Below are 14905 nucleotides of genomic sequence, written 5' to 3' on the forward strand. Positions count from 1 at the left end.
TCAGTATACGACTTTGTAGTTCTAGCGGAAACTTAGTTCGTTTGGCCAAGAAGACTAACGCGGGTGCCAGAGCTGGGACTGAATTTAAAAACGATCAAAGAACTAGCCTCGCCCAAACGCATCTATTAGCACCCGCTCCTATTAGTCGATATGTCCGCCAGTCCGTGCCGACCAATAGAAACATGGCTTCGCGACTCTTTTGTAACTGTTTTGAGATTGTGATCGTTCCGTAATTCGACCCCTGGGCATATGCTCAACGCTTGAGAAGATCCCCTGGAGCACGCGAACAACACCGCCGACGCGGTTGGCGTTTTCATGCGATTACGTAAGGGCTTCGTTCGAGTTAACGGTATATTGTGTCAAACAGTGTTGACGTGTCGCGCCGCGAACCCAGGGACGCTTTTACATGTGTTTCTGCTGCTCTCTGCTTCAGTTGTTCGCGTCCATGTAGGCGTGCTTTAACAAGGTCGTTCGCGTTCGCAGTATACTTTGTGAAACGCAAAACTCGTGCTTGACTGTTGGCACAGGCAAGTGACATGTAAGCTGCGCTCTTCTCTGGCGCTGTGACGATGTATACTGGTTGTTGTCACGGAAAATAAAACGGACGAATAAATTAGCAAAAATTCAATAAAACCAGTTGCTGAGCTATTTGGTTCATTCTTAATAAAGGAAAAGTTCTACAATGCTAAAGTAAGATGAGTACGCAAGTTGGAAATGGACTGAGTGGGTGGTGTTCCTGTTCATTGTCTCTCTGTGTGCTGGTCTTTCTTTAGCGCTGTGGATTGGATTTGAAAACATTTAGTCCGTCAAAAATGCAGATGGAGACGGTCCGCGCTAGATGGCCACCAAACCATGGCTGGCGGCGACCTGAGCGGCCCACTCGGTGGCCAAGGCTTGAATGCCCGGGTCCGAGCTCACCAGCAAAGCCTACAATCGCACAACAGAAGGAAGATCCTCTGGTGGAGGTTCTTCTTTACATTGCCATAGTATGTGGTCATACGTGGCGGTTTCGCCACAGAACCTGCACTCGGGGATATAGTCATCCGGGTACATTTTTGATAATAGATAGGGGGTAAGAAAGGACCTCGTTTGGAGTCTCCTCCAGGTGGTCTCTTGTGCCTTATTCAACGTTTTGTCAGGGGGTGGAAATTTGTGTCTTTCCAATTTGTAATGAGTTGTAATATCATGAAAAGATGCCAGCGCCTCCTTGGAGTAATCCATGGATACAGACGACCCACCGACTCGGTTGACGAAACCTCAAGCCATGTTGTGGGCCGCCTCGTTTCCCGGATTCCCCGAGTGAGCCGGCATCCATATCACCTCAATTTATTTGTAAGGTATATTTATTAAGATGAGCAAAAGCATTGCGCAATGAGGGTAAAGGCCGAGGCTGCTATAGAAGGGCCCGCTATTAGTGTAAGCTCTCTGGAACGGCCGTGAACATCAATCTACCACGGACGTGGGTTTCATTCTTGAATAGTTGTGGAGTTTCTTTAAAAGTTAATTTGAGCTGGTTACATATGCGCTGCCATACATTGAAAACTAGCCTGCTCAGATATTTATTATTTTCCTCTATGTGCTGAGAAGTGCAGCTGGAGATCGAGACATCCTCGATTCATACATTTCCCAAAAGTATGCGGCTCCTGGCGCACTCGCACGATGAAGTGCGACAGCCGGGTTTCGTGTCCGCATGCTACCGACATTTTCTTAGCGCGTTCGATCGTGCCTCTATCTCCTGCATTAAATAATGCTTGTTTTCGTTTTCATTATTATTTATTCATGAGCTCATCCAAACAGAGGCTAGTAAAGCAGTTAGAACAAATACAATCGCATGAAATATTGACAAGTTTCTTCGGCAATATACTATAGGCGACATCGTCGGGTGAATGCGGTATACTCCTGAATCTCCCATGCCGCTGAGAATGTTGAACACTCGGAGTCCCCAGCTGTTATGACGACCACTTGAGCGAGGACTTTTATCTCTGTCGCATGAGCGTGGCTTGTCATCCGAGTATGCTTTGTCAGTTGCCTTTGGTAGAGTAACCCGATCTTACTGATCTTGTGTAAGCGTGAATATAAACCGCGAATGCAGCTTTTGCCATTATTTAACGGATGCGGCTTGCAAGTAGAAAGAGCCGGCGCACTTAGTATTGAGTTGCTCTATCTCCAAGGGTAGTGTAGCATTTTATCTCCAAGGGCCATTAACATTAAGCTAATGGCCGCTTCTTAGCCTGCGCTGTGCTCCCGTTGAGTTCTTTCTGTAGCCGAATACAACTCAAGAACGAAACTACTAATTGCCCTCAAAGGTGGCCGTTCAGGCAATGGCGTCAACCGGTTGTCAGAACGTCGCTGATGATTCACTGAAGACGTGGTTAATCACCTGTGCATGAAAGCTCCTGCGTTGTCAGGCTAGCGAATGCAAGGGGATTAGGCACGACGTCGTGACAGTCGGTCGACGCCATTGACTGGAGGGTCTCCCTTGATGTGCATTCGCCGATTTGCTCTTCAGTTGTATAATGGTTCTACATCCTCCCTGAAACTTTATGCTAATCTATGCTGCTATTTAAGTAAACATATTGCTATAAAATTATGATGTTACTAATTTGAAATGTTACCCTTATACGTTATCCTGCCTACATAAAGGCGCATCTTTGTCTATACAGGGAAAACGTACGCTGATGTTTGTGCTTAGCAAAGGTGAAAATGCGCATTGCGTCCACGTACCTCGCCCTTGAGACAAAGCGCAAACATGCAATCAAAAGATAACCTTGAGTGCCAGGAGTACGTTCAAGAAGAGTAGGGAGAACTCCTTATCACTAGCGCTATAAAACTCAGGCGCCTTGAAACCATACCCGCTCAGTACTTGCAGATGTGACTCGGCGTTGTACGAGAGAGTGCGCTGAAAACGAACACCATCCGTACTCTTCATGGACTATTGGTGTTTGTGCTCATCGCACGCACGGTACTGGTCCCCTGAGGCGCGGTTTATCAACGGGTTCAGAGTAAGCTTCACTCAAGGCAGCTTATGCTTGAACAAAAAAAAAATGGGCAAAGATATAAGAGTGCGCAATCTAAATAAATACATCTACCGCACGTAATACTCTACCGTTCCGTTGTATACATAACCGGGGCGTTGTATGGAAAATCCTCAGAGCCATCAGCGTTACGACTTGCAGGTCGCACAGACTGTAACCAGTTGGAGTTAGGCCAGGAACAGTAAGCACGGATAACCACAAGGAGTACGTTACACAACTTACAAAAGGGGGGGGGGGGGGGGGGGGGGTCAGCAAACAAACGAAATGCTTTATCTCCGTTTTGCATGCTCTCACGTCCTTATCGCTGGAAGCCCGCGTGTCTCAGGCCTTTTTTTTTTTCCCCAACCGCTACCTGCGGCGGCTGCTTGACCGATGCCCGCTGCGCAGTGCTTCGCGCGATGCTCGTGTTCTTGGAGACCTCTCGTCGTCTCCGCCGAGCTGATACGGGCGGCTCTCTCACTCGAACGCCGGAACGCGCCAAGAAAAGAGGCGGCGAGTAAAAAGAAAACCCTTCGCACGATATGGCGCAAGGAGCGACCGCGCAGTAGGGTCGCTGGCTGCATCGTCCGACTTCTTTTCACTCTGCCGCCAAGCCGGTCGCTGCCGACACCGACGCCTGTGGAAGAAGCGCGCTTGAAAACGGTCTCAGGACCAGCGTAGTGGGATCACGACCGTCGACACATCCGTTGCCGGGCAGCTTCACCGCTGGTTGGCACCACTGTCCTGGGCTTGCAGAAGATCTCCGAGAGTCCGTGAAGTACGGCGAGTTTCTTGGTTCGTCGCGTCAGGGACAACGGAGCATTCAGATGTCTCTCCAGGCTCACGTGCGGCGGTAGATTAGTCCCCCTGAAACCGAAGGTTGTGCCACAGATGCGTCACTGGTCATCGTCACCTTGAGGTCCGTCCAGGACGACGGAGTTTGCACACGTATCTTCTGGCTCGGACACAGGTTCTACCATCTGATCGTCGGCTGACCTTGAGAAACGTCTGGCTTGGATAGAGGCAAAGGGACGTCTTGACAATTCCTGGGGGAGTTCAGGATATACGCCGGTATGTACCTTAGATCCAAGGTGTGTGGAAGCACAGTCTCAAGTCAACAAAATACGAGCGCATACGACCAGGAAGCTCTGGGCAAGTGATTCTTCAGTTGGTGTCTGGGGATCACTGGAGAAGGCCACCGATTGTTACCTGAGCTTCCACCTTGAAGAAACGTGATAAGATTCTGCTAGGACGCTGAACGCCGATTTGCAACGAGTGCTGACTTTTGCGTTGAACCAGAGTGAGAAGAACTACTTAGGCGTGCGTAGAGCTTTAGCATCTACCCTTTTTTTTTCTAACTGCAACTGACCGCACATCCTGGGATGATACCTCGGTGTTGTCAGTTCAAGTAAGCCACTGAAAATCACTGAAAAAAAATGCACACGCAGTCGTTCAGCAACGTATAGCATTGTCGAACGCAGTTCTCTCCTGAACAAGTTGCCGTGGTCAATCAAACGACGTGGGAAGCTTCTTCCAAAGCGGGCTACCATCTCCGTCCCGTAATACAGCTGTAGCACGTCTTAACGTCGTGAAATCGTAATTTTCACTTCGACGAGCTGCGAATTTGCATCAAGACAGTTGGAAAATATTTGCTAGCAAGTCCAACCTTTCCAGGAGCGGTTACAAGTGTTTGATTTGGAAGCACGCTGCCCGGATAGAAGAAGCTTGCAGACGTCCATTGACCATTACTACAACAGGGAACCTCCACAACGTCGTATCATAATAGAAAATATTACGAGTTAACTCCCGCAGTCGTTATCAAAAAGAAACAGAGAAGCGATTACCAGCGGACACTGCGCAACTGTTTAAGGCATCATCGCTGGACCAAGCAGAGAAAGTTCACTGAACGATTCGCGTGCAGCTTTGTCCGTCTGGGCAATACCCACCCAGCAATGTTCTGCTGTTAACCAAAAAAAAAGGTGGTGTCGAAAAATGTTTCGACCAACGTGAAGCCCGTCGAATGCCGGCGACTATACCTTTCACCACCACTTTCCTCATATTGCGAAGCCACCTCGCATTTATCCTCATAACCAACCACTTTGACGACCACCAACGACGCTGGGCACGTTAGAAGCGACAGAATAAGTACACAAGAAGAGAACTTTAATCGATCATACCTCCGCGTATCTCGATGAAAGATTAGGCAAACTCTGCAAACCACAGAGTTACGCCACAAGGCTCGCAAGATTCAAAGTTCGTGCACGCGTTTGGCGTGCTACCAAGCTCGAACGGCGCTAAAAAAGACTAAGACTGATCGAATGTTAGAGGAGAGGGGGCGTGCCCCATCACAGCTGCGGCGAACCGACCTCGTCAGCCCTATAGCAACGCTACGGGAAAGGCAAGCCCCCCGACAACTGTGCTACCATCAACTCTGCTCTCTCTTTTGACGTAGTTTTTTATTGTGTGTGTTGCTTGTTTTCTTGTTACTGAGGCCTCTTCGCAACCTGCGCGCGGCTTCCCCCCCTCCAGCTGCGAGTCATGAACACTCGCCCCGAGGCGGACGCTCGGCTGCTGCGCGTCTTGGACGAGCTCCGAGCGAGCGAGCCGTTTTTAGGAAGCGGTGAGTGACGTCCACAAAGCGTGTTATCGGCGATTCCCGCAAGAGCTCAAACTGCGATACTTTGCTAGCTAGCTTCAGATACGTTAGATGCATTAGGTTGGGCTTCGCGAAGCCGCGCAATTATGTTGCGCAATTCCGGGAAAGTTTATAAATATTGATTTCGCTCTATGTGCGCTTACAATGACAATTTGTGGGTACGAGGGTGGTTTGCACAAGTAGATTGCAGACTTCCGCATGCGTATGAGACTCAAGGACGCGCTGGTATAGTAGATCGTTGTGTCCTTTCTTTCTTTCTTTCTTTCTTTCTTTCTTTCTTTCTTTCTTTCTTTCTTTCTTTCTTTCTTTCTTTCTTTCTTTCTTTCTTTCTTTCTTTCTTTCTTTCTTTCTTTCTTTCTCTCTTCCTTTCTTTCTTTCTTTCTTTCCTTCTTTTTTCTTTTTTCTTTCTTCCTTCCTTTCTTTCCTTCTTTCTTTCCTTCTTTCCTTCTTTCTTTCTTTCTTTCTTTCCTTCTTTCTTCCTTTCTTTCTTTCCTTCTTCCTGTCTTTCTTTCTTTCTCTCTTTCTTGCTTTCTTTCTTTCCTTCTTTCTTCCTTTCTCTCTTTCTTACCTTCTTTCTTTCTTTATTTCTTTCTCTCTTTCTTACCTTCTTTCTTTCTTTATTTCTTTCTTTCCTTCTTTATCTCTTTCTTTCCTCCTTTCCTTCCTTTCTTCTTTCTTTTTTCCCTTCCTCTTCCCTTTCTTTCCTCCTTTCTTTTCTCTTTCTTTCTTTCTTTCTTCCCTTCTTTCTTCCTTTCTTTCTTCCTTTCTTTCTTTTTTTCTTCCTTTCTTTCTTTTTTTCTTGTCAACTCAAACATTTGTCAAAGGGGAAATGATGGTAGGAAACTACCCCTATGCAGACGATCGAGTAGGGGTATTAAAAGCAACTTTTGATATAACGCCTTCATTTCAATGCCGCATGCGTGTGATTATGCTTGAGCGGTTAGCTTGGTGTTAGAAGACCACTTTGGTGAAGCAAGAGCGTTGAATGCGCGGCAAATGTTGTTGCTTTCATGCCATCACAGATAGTATTCTTATGCTACTCTTTTGTATATTTTCATTTTGTTGGGGAAAAAAACAGACCGGGAAAAATATAAGCACGCAATCGGCTCTTAGTTGCCTTTTTATCTTTAAACATTTCTAATGAGCTAAGAGGAAAATGCAATCTTGGAATAATAGCCTTTGCGGCTGTGTGCAACTCTCTGATTTGCCTTTCATGCAACGAACATCGCATTTTTCCTCCCGGTTGGCAGTGATGGAAGGGCAGCTCTTTCTGAATGTATTATCTGGAATATTGCATTAATAACTTTGAGCACGGTACACACAAAGTGAACAGTGAAGCACTTGATATAGCGAAGTAATCGCCGATTAAAATCCGGACGACCTTCAAGCTTCTCCGCACCGCACAACGCTAAGTGAGGGGCTTATGATGACATCATCGTAGGCATCGGTACATTTCTAACGCACAAACGCCTGCTTAGAAGGAAAAATAAACAACGCCACAGAGGGCAAACCGTGCCGAGAGTTGTTTGGCAGTGTCTAACGAGTCAGGGCAGGGTGCGGCTGACGACAGCGGTAATTTAAAATCATACCTTCCGTGACGTCACGCTGAATTTCCCTGCACTCCTCCGGTGAAGTGAGGAGAAGCGCAAAATTTCATCGTCGATTACGTCACTATTTTAAATGCTAGTGCAAAAACACTTGGCAGGCTTTACCTATAACTTCTATAGATTTGAGTCCTTGAATATCGCGAAATTCTCAAAAAAAGTGCTGCAGCTGCCCTTTAAACAGGTTAACATCGGCGTGAATGCATAGGCTAGTGGCGAGCCGTTAATACATAACGCTTTCAGACATTCATAACGTTCTACTATCGAGAAGAATCTTAAATTTGTGTGCGTGTATTTGGGACCCACTATTTCAGAAAAATAGCACGAATGTCTTTGAGTCTTAAGGAATTTCCGCCAGCCGCACCTTGCCACGCTCACGGAATTTCAGTTGTACGACATAAAATAAAACACGTTTATGCGGATTTACTTATTTTATTTATCATCCAAAGTTGTTACCGCGACGAAAAATAAGCTACTATATCATTTAATAAAAGATTCAACTGTGTAAGAGAAGAAAAAAAGTTACACCGCCAGACAGCACTTCCCAGGTGGACCGTACAACTTCGTGGCGTCTATCTTTATTTGCTGCTGCTTGGAACGCAATATTTATTTACTAGGCACGAAATGGGTGTATCATTATGTTCAGTAGGGGCATCAGACTTAGCCGGCATCACCGAGTTAATCACGTTTAGTCGAACCGTTAGTCGCTGCTTGCAGAAAATGGCCGGAAACTTTCTGAATTCTTTCAATCACTGCATGTTATTTCGATTTATTACAAATATTTGTGCACCTATATAGTATATTAAGGACAGAAGAAAGCCAATTTGTTGGCTGCGCAAGGCAAAGCAGCAGCTATTAATTTCCCGCCAGCATGTATGGAATTGTTTACAAAACCTCACAATGGTTAGAAAATGTAACGTAAAATAACAACGTTTTCTGAATAAACACCCTAGGGAATAAGAATTAGTTTTATTCGGAATGTGCGCATGGCGCTACAGACTCCCAAAAACAATTTTTGCAGGTGACAAAATCTCTCTGCATGAAATGCTGACAGACGTTCTGCCAAGCTCACTGCTGTGGGGAATATTATTTATTGTTAATGCTTTCCTTAGCTAACCACCCAAAAAAGCTTCCTATTTCGAATGTTTGGCGGGTTTCTGATTCGAATTAAAGGAATAAATCACTCATACCCAATAATTCTGGGCAAAGGCATTTTTGAACGGGAATGAGTTTATGAGTGCAATTTTTTCATATATTGTAAGTTTAACAGTAACAATCAATATATCCGCAGATCTTTCGCCAACAGGCTTCCATTTTTTTTTGCTCTTAACGTTTTTGCGATAACCAACAGTATTCCTTATTGGTTTTCTATGGCAGTCTTAAGTGCTTCACGCTTAACTGCTTCAAAGGAAGTCTAAACTGCTTCATTGCATAAAAGAAAGATTTTGCTACACATCGAACAATGAACCATTACCTTCAATATTTCCATAACAATAACTAACAATTTTTCATTATTAGAAATTTTTGTCCAAGGATGTTGGACATGGCTAGGTGAAGCACACGCTAAGAAAAACCTTCGAATTCGCTATGGGCTCAGTTGCGTAAATATTTCACTTGTAATAGTTAGGCACCTTTGAGGCAGACGTAAAACGTTCAACAGAAAGGAGAGACCGTGCGAAGTCTCAGCCTCTGTTGACAACTTAGTTGAGAACATGCACAATCTTGGAAGAGGGTCTGCTGCGTTCAGTGCATTTCTGTTCTGGTCCGTGGTGTCAGGGCACACGAGATTCTTGGCAAATTGCCCGTGACCCTGCGGTACCTGCAGGTCGAAGCTGCAAATGAGGTGATTGTAAGCTAAAGGCCGAACTTGCCTGAGGCTAAACTGCGTGCAATCGCGCCTGCGTAGCCGTTCATGGATGATTAATTAAGGTCGACAATTTGTGGCGCAGTTCTGTTACCTGGTCTTGAGACTGCAAGCGGCTCCTTCCCATTAGAAGGACTTGATGTTGGGCCTGCTTGTACATGCCTAGGAGGAGGGTTCTGAAGCACACATACACGGCACATACACGGAAATGCACTCATTCTCCGTCGTTTTTACTCAGTTGGTTTCCCTCTGTGTTCTTCATTTACGCTGCCAAGCATCTCCTTCCCATTTCAGGAGTGTCAATACGTACAGGCGCGGACAAAAGTAAACGGAGCACGCAACTTTCTTCGAATATTTTTCCCGCGTCACCTAATTGAAATTTCAAGCAGTGGTACGCGCATGCTGCTAGAGGAGGTCGGTAGGCTTTCTTATAGACAAACAACCCTTCTTCACTACCAATGGAGAAAGCGTGATTGCACTTCGAACGCAATAGCGTGCTCCGGTCACTTATGGCCGCGGCTGTACAGGGTTGGTCATAAGTTGTCAGGCCAAGGGGTGGACTGCTTTGAAGCGTTATAGACAGGCACTTAGGATCCCTGTAAATCTACCATTTATTTCAGAGGTTAGAACGATCCTTCTTCGACCCACGACAGACATAGTGTGCTTCGGGGGTGTCGAAACTGAGCTCCTGCATGGCCCAAAAGCAGGCCCTGTGGCCTGAGATCTTTTGACCCACCCTCTACTGACGGGAAGCAATGCATGACTCAACTGATGATTTCCTCCATTCATACGCTCTCCGTACGTTTACCGAATCTCGTTAGTAAACGGAACGTATGGTTTTCTTTTCTATTCTTAATGCAGCAGCCACACCGAAGGCCCAGTCCGTGTGTGGGGATCTGCCATCGAAGCCACCTGCAAGCAGCGAGAAAGAGCGCGATGCTAACAAGACGCCGACCGGCGGAACGAACGCAGCGGCTCCTGCGAGTCAGGCACAGGCCGGAACCAAAGACAGATCCTTCCTTCCCGTGCTGCTGGCGGCTGGCATCGCCTCCTTGGGGGGCATCCTTTTCGGCTACGACTCCGGTGAGCCGCCCGCACTAAGCCATCGTTCGCGTGACGGCCGCTGTCGGCGGCCTAGTAACGCCGAGAGACAGCCGAGTACAGGCAGCTTTACTAAACACTCTGAACAGAAAGGTGTAAACAGAGAGTAAGCCCTCCTTTAGAGCTCGAGGACAGCTTATTCTCTTTTTACTCCCCCCATATAGGCGTATTCCTGTTAAGAGTGTAAGAGCTGGCTGACGAGGGAGCAGCTGCGGAGGTCAACGGCTGTTGATGCCAAAGAAGCACTAGTGACGAGTAATTTGCAGACTTAAGCAAGTAATTAGGGTTGAAGGCACAGCCCCACTGATCTGCGTTTTTAGCCGACAAGCAGCCGAACTGGACGGCAATCATTGGTTAATGGTGATGGCACTGAGGTATCAGCTTTGACTAAGCAGGCCAACTTAAGACGACGCAGGAGACTTTGTAGAACCTTTCTTAGCAGTTGCGAAAGTTTTAAACCACACAAAAAGGTGAAGACGCTGCGGACTATGCATGAACTACAACCTTCTCTTGTCGCTTCTAGTTCTGTAGCAGCCGAATTTTGCCGTGAATAACTCCCCTTTCAACATCCTTTTGTAGTGTAAGGATGTTCGATACGATTGTGCACTGCCCGCCTCACAGATGCCTCATGTTGAAAATGTGAAAAGATATTATACCTAGCGTAACGAGGTCTCATTAGAGTTTCTTTTTTATTCCAGCTTAGTTATCGGCCACTTTTATATGAAGATTCATTTGGCGCCCGCAGATTCATCTGGCACCCGCAGACAAAACCTAACGCAGAGATAAAAAGATATTTATATTTCATTACAAAAGAGCAGAAAAGAAATTACAACATGTGAAATCTGTCCGCACTTTTTTGGTTCAAGTCAGCAATGGCCTAACGAAATGCGCCTCACTGAAGAGGCCCACCCGTGTAACAGCTTCATTTAAATATCTTTTTTTTTATATATAGGAAGCAGCTATGCCAAATACACTGGTAATGAGCTGCTACCGAACGTCTTTTTTTTCATTGCGAGCTACCTCACCTGCTGTAAATGAAGACATCATTTCTCGTTCCCGGCAGAATGCTCGGGGCGTCCCCCTGGTTGCTCAATATGTAACTAGATGGGCGTAGGATGAGAACCCTGGGCTTTTAAATCACATTTAGTCTACGCGAGCAGCGCATTTCCTGAGACGATGGAAGAAAAAAAAGAAAAAATCTGCTATCTAATTGCATGCCAGGTTGGAGTGTGACGGGTGACGGGAATATGACACACATCTATTAAGTCCCATTGCTTCGCGTACTCTGAGGGGATGCATGACTATCTAGCTATTGCCGCCGGCACCGTCGTCATCGCTTCGGAGAAGACGACTGCGACGTCCGTCTGTACTATTTTTTTTCTCGTCTTCATTATTTCAACCTTTCCTATCCGTACGAGGCAGCGATAGCGTCCCGTTCGGATCCAGTGAACAGGACCATGCACTTTATTTTTCTGCCTTCATTCAATCCCCCCCCCCCCCCCCACCCGCACACACACACACACACGCACACACTCTGTGCAAGTTCCAGCTCCTGCAGCCTCGATGACGTGCTCTTCGATCGCGACCTATTCTTCCGCTCCTCGAGCCGACATTACCAGCGACTTCTGGCCTTGGGTGTGGTAAACACATTCCGGGAGCTTCGAGAAGCCCACTTAGTCAATCAATACACGCGTCTGCACAGACCACGTCCGGTCGCCGCCTCTTGGACCGGCTACACATCAAACATGACTACCATATTGAGGAAAGGGAGAGAGTGCCAGAACCCTGGAGACGCGCCCTCCGGGTCCGACCCTTCCCCGCAACATGTCCAGAGAAGACCATAGCGGTCGTCGCCAGGCGCGCGCGGAAGCGTTGGCGCGATACTACGGTAACCAAGAACATGTGAATTACGTGGACGTTGCCGGCCCACACCACGGGGTGTGGTACACTGCCGCAGTCGTACACAACACAAACACAGTTAACGGGCTCACTTTCAAAGCCTACAGCGCAACACACGCGGAGGAGATTGCCATTGCTCTGGCTCTCACTACTCCCAAGTAGAAACACACCATCACCGACTCGCGAGGGGCCTGTCGGAACTATGAGTTGGGCTGGGCTCCCCCGCTTGCCTGGCGCATATTGGAATATAGCTGCCGATACGAAGATCCAACTCCACGCAACCTGATTTGGGCGCCCGGTCACCAGGGCCTCCAGGGAAACGAACAGGCCGATCAGGCCGCCCGCGCACTCTCTCCCCGGGCTATCTCCCTGTCCTTGGACGGCTACTCCCAATCAGACAATCTGGCCCTTACATTCAAACACATCACCGATTACTACAAGGAGGAGCACCGGCGCTACCCGGCCGCTTGTAAGGGACTGGATCGCGCTGATGAGCGCCTCCTGATCAAAATTCTTACTAACACTGTACTGTGCCCGGCGGTACTTAAACATTTCAACGCATCCTTTGATGGCACGTGCCAGTTCTCTGGGGAGGTGGCTGACACCTTCCACATGGTTTGGGTGTGTCAATCAAACCCATCTATCCCCCCCAACCCCAACCCCACCAGAGAGGACTGGGAGGCGGCCCTGCTCGGCTGTCAGGACCTAAAGACCCAAAAGGCCTTAGTTCACCGGACGCGGGCGGCGTTGCTTGCCAATGGGGCCCCGGAATAGGGGCTCCACCTAGTATTGTTAGGGGAAAGGGCCAATAGGGCCTACCCCAATCACCTCTCTGTAAATATTTATTGCACTATAAATGTTTTTCACCACCACCACCACCACCTTCGTTACTTCTCAAAGAGTTGTTAAGGGATCCAAGTTGGATTAACGTTAACTCTGAGCCACGGTCCTTTGAGTGAGTACTCCTCAATAGTACACAACCTTGCCCGTCAGTATTGCCATGCTTTGATAGCGACGCGCTGCGGTAAGATGACGTTATTGGTTACTGTCAATATCACCGTCATTTAGCCCTTACCGCCGCATTTCCCTTGCCCCTGCAAGCTCTATACCAGAAGACCTTCTAATCTCTTCCCATCAGCTGTCTTTCGATCGCCCCCATCAATAGAATGACAAATGAGTTGAAGAAAGGATAGCATTTAACAAAAGAAGCAACTCATGACTGTGTAATGCGTGCCATTAAAACACAGCGTTAGTTGGGAGCGTGTGTACGCCTGTGTGTGGAAAAGACTGAGAAAGCGCGCTGTGCGTAGTAAGTTGCGATGAAGTTCGGGACCCAAAGTGAAGCTAGTACCCTGAAATTCGTGCCGAAGTAGATTCTTACCAACCGCACGTATACCCGCTTGTATCACAAGAGCATTCACTCCCAGAAGAACCTTCGCCACAGGTGCTACATGGTCGAAAGGGGGAGCTTAGCTTAGCCCCGGTCCGCCTGGTTTGAATCACATATTTGGCAACGTTAAAGATTTTCATTGCCCAAACCGGTAGGGATACCGATATCCAAATTAGCCCTGTATCCTTCTTGGGCAAGTTTCGTCAGCCGTGAATGCTGGCCAGTTCAGGCTCCTGTGGGCATTTAGCTTTTAGTCCTTTGGTATTTCTTTCAAGAGGACATAAACGTTGACTGAATAGCGGATTGATTGGTTTACTGATTGATTGATTGATTGATCGATTGATTGATCCATCGATAGTGTTCGAACGACTGGTTGCGACTCAGCAGCAGGCACATTCTTGCCTGAAGTCCTTAATCCTTACTTCAACTCTCTACTTGCTCTTTCCTTGCTCTTTCCTGTGCTTGGCGCATGACAGCCTTAGCTGCCTAGGTGCCATTAAACCGCCACAACACACTGCTCTTTCTATTGCCTTTTACATCCCCTCATCCCTTTCATCCTAGTACAGCGTAGCCAACTAGGACATCCTACTGGTTAGCCTCCCTGCTTTCACGCTTCACTCTTGAAGATTTTTGAAGAAGTATTCAGAAGGTCTGAAGAATAGGGAAGGTGCCAGACGAGCACTACAGTACTGCAAGGACTGTACACCAAAAGGGTGGAAATTTGGGCTGGTTGGTGCATGATCTGAGGCTAAAAACAGCGCAAACGGGGACGAAGCAGAGAGAGGGACACGACGCTGACTATCAACCAAGTTTTATTGCACGTTCACCGGTTAAATACCTCTCGTTCGTGCAAGAAAGAAGAAAAAAGAAGAAAACGAGAAAGAGGGAAGGCGGGATAGACAAGAAACCACGTGGCATGAGATTATGCATTCATACACAGATAATTAATTTCGCTGTCGCGAAGTGAAATGGAAGGGATGCTGATGCATCCCTTGATGCGTGACGGGACGGATGACGGGATGCTGAGGATATGTGCCTGACGAAGATGGCCTCTGCCGTAAGCAAGTGCGAAGAGACAAGTCTGACAGTAGAGTGTCCTTTCAGAGCCATTGTGTCGGAAAAAAGAACCTGGCAGAGCATTGTGGGCGGTTTTTTACAACGGGCCCTCACCGAACTCACGGTGGACGACCCGTTCCTGATACGCAAGCGTCAAAGCGTGGACGACTTTCTTCAGGGTTCCTGACAGCTCAACGTGAGTGGCTTATCGATAGATGTAAAAGACTTGTACTACTCTCTCCCGCAGAATATGGTGTGCAGAGAAGTCGAAGAATGCATTGACCGACGCGGCGTGGTGAAATTTCAGAACTCTTGCGGCAT

The 14905-nt window shown here is 47.4% G+C and overlaps 1 protein-coding gene across 3 annotated transcripts in view; it reads left to right on the forward strand.

Moving 5' to 3' along the window:
• LOC149336344 (solute carrier family 2, facilitated glucose transporter member 10-like) overlaps positions 1-14905 on the forward strand; it is a 93470-nt gene that overhangs the window by 51460 nt on the left and 27105 nt on the right. For 2 of the 3 annotated variants that reach the window (XM_089552834.1, XM_089552833.1), the window contains exon 2: positions 10000-10221. In XM_089552834.1, the coding sequence (XP_089408960.1) occupies positions 10000-10221 (222 nt within the window). Of the gene's footprint in view, positions 1-3387; positions 5635-9999; positions 10222-14905 lie in introns of those variants that run through there. The other variant, XM_089552832.1, reaches the window with a different exon arrangement.

This window comes from Amblyomma mixtum, chromosome 7 (assembly GCF_055824585.1).
Source record: "Amblyomma mixtum isolate Tamu chromosome 7, ASM5582458v1, whole genome shotgun sequence".
Lineage (NCBI taxonomy): Eukaryota > Metazoa > Arthropoda > Arachnida > Ixodida > Ixodidae > Amblyomma > Amblyomma mixtum.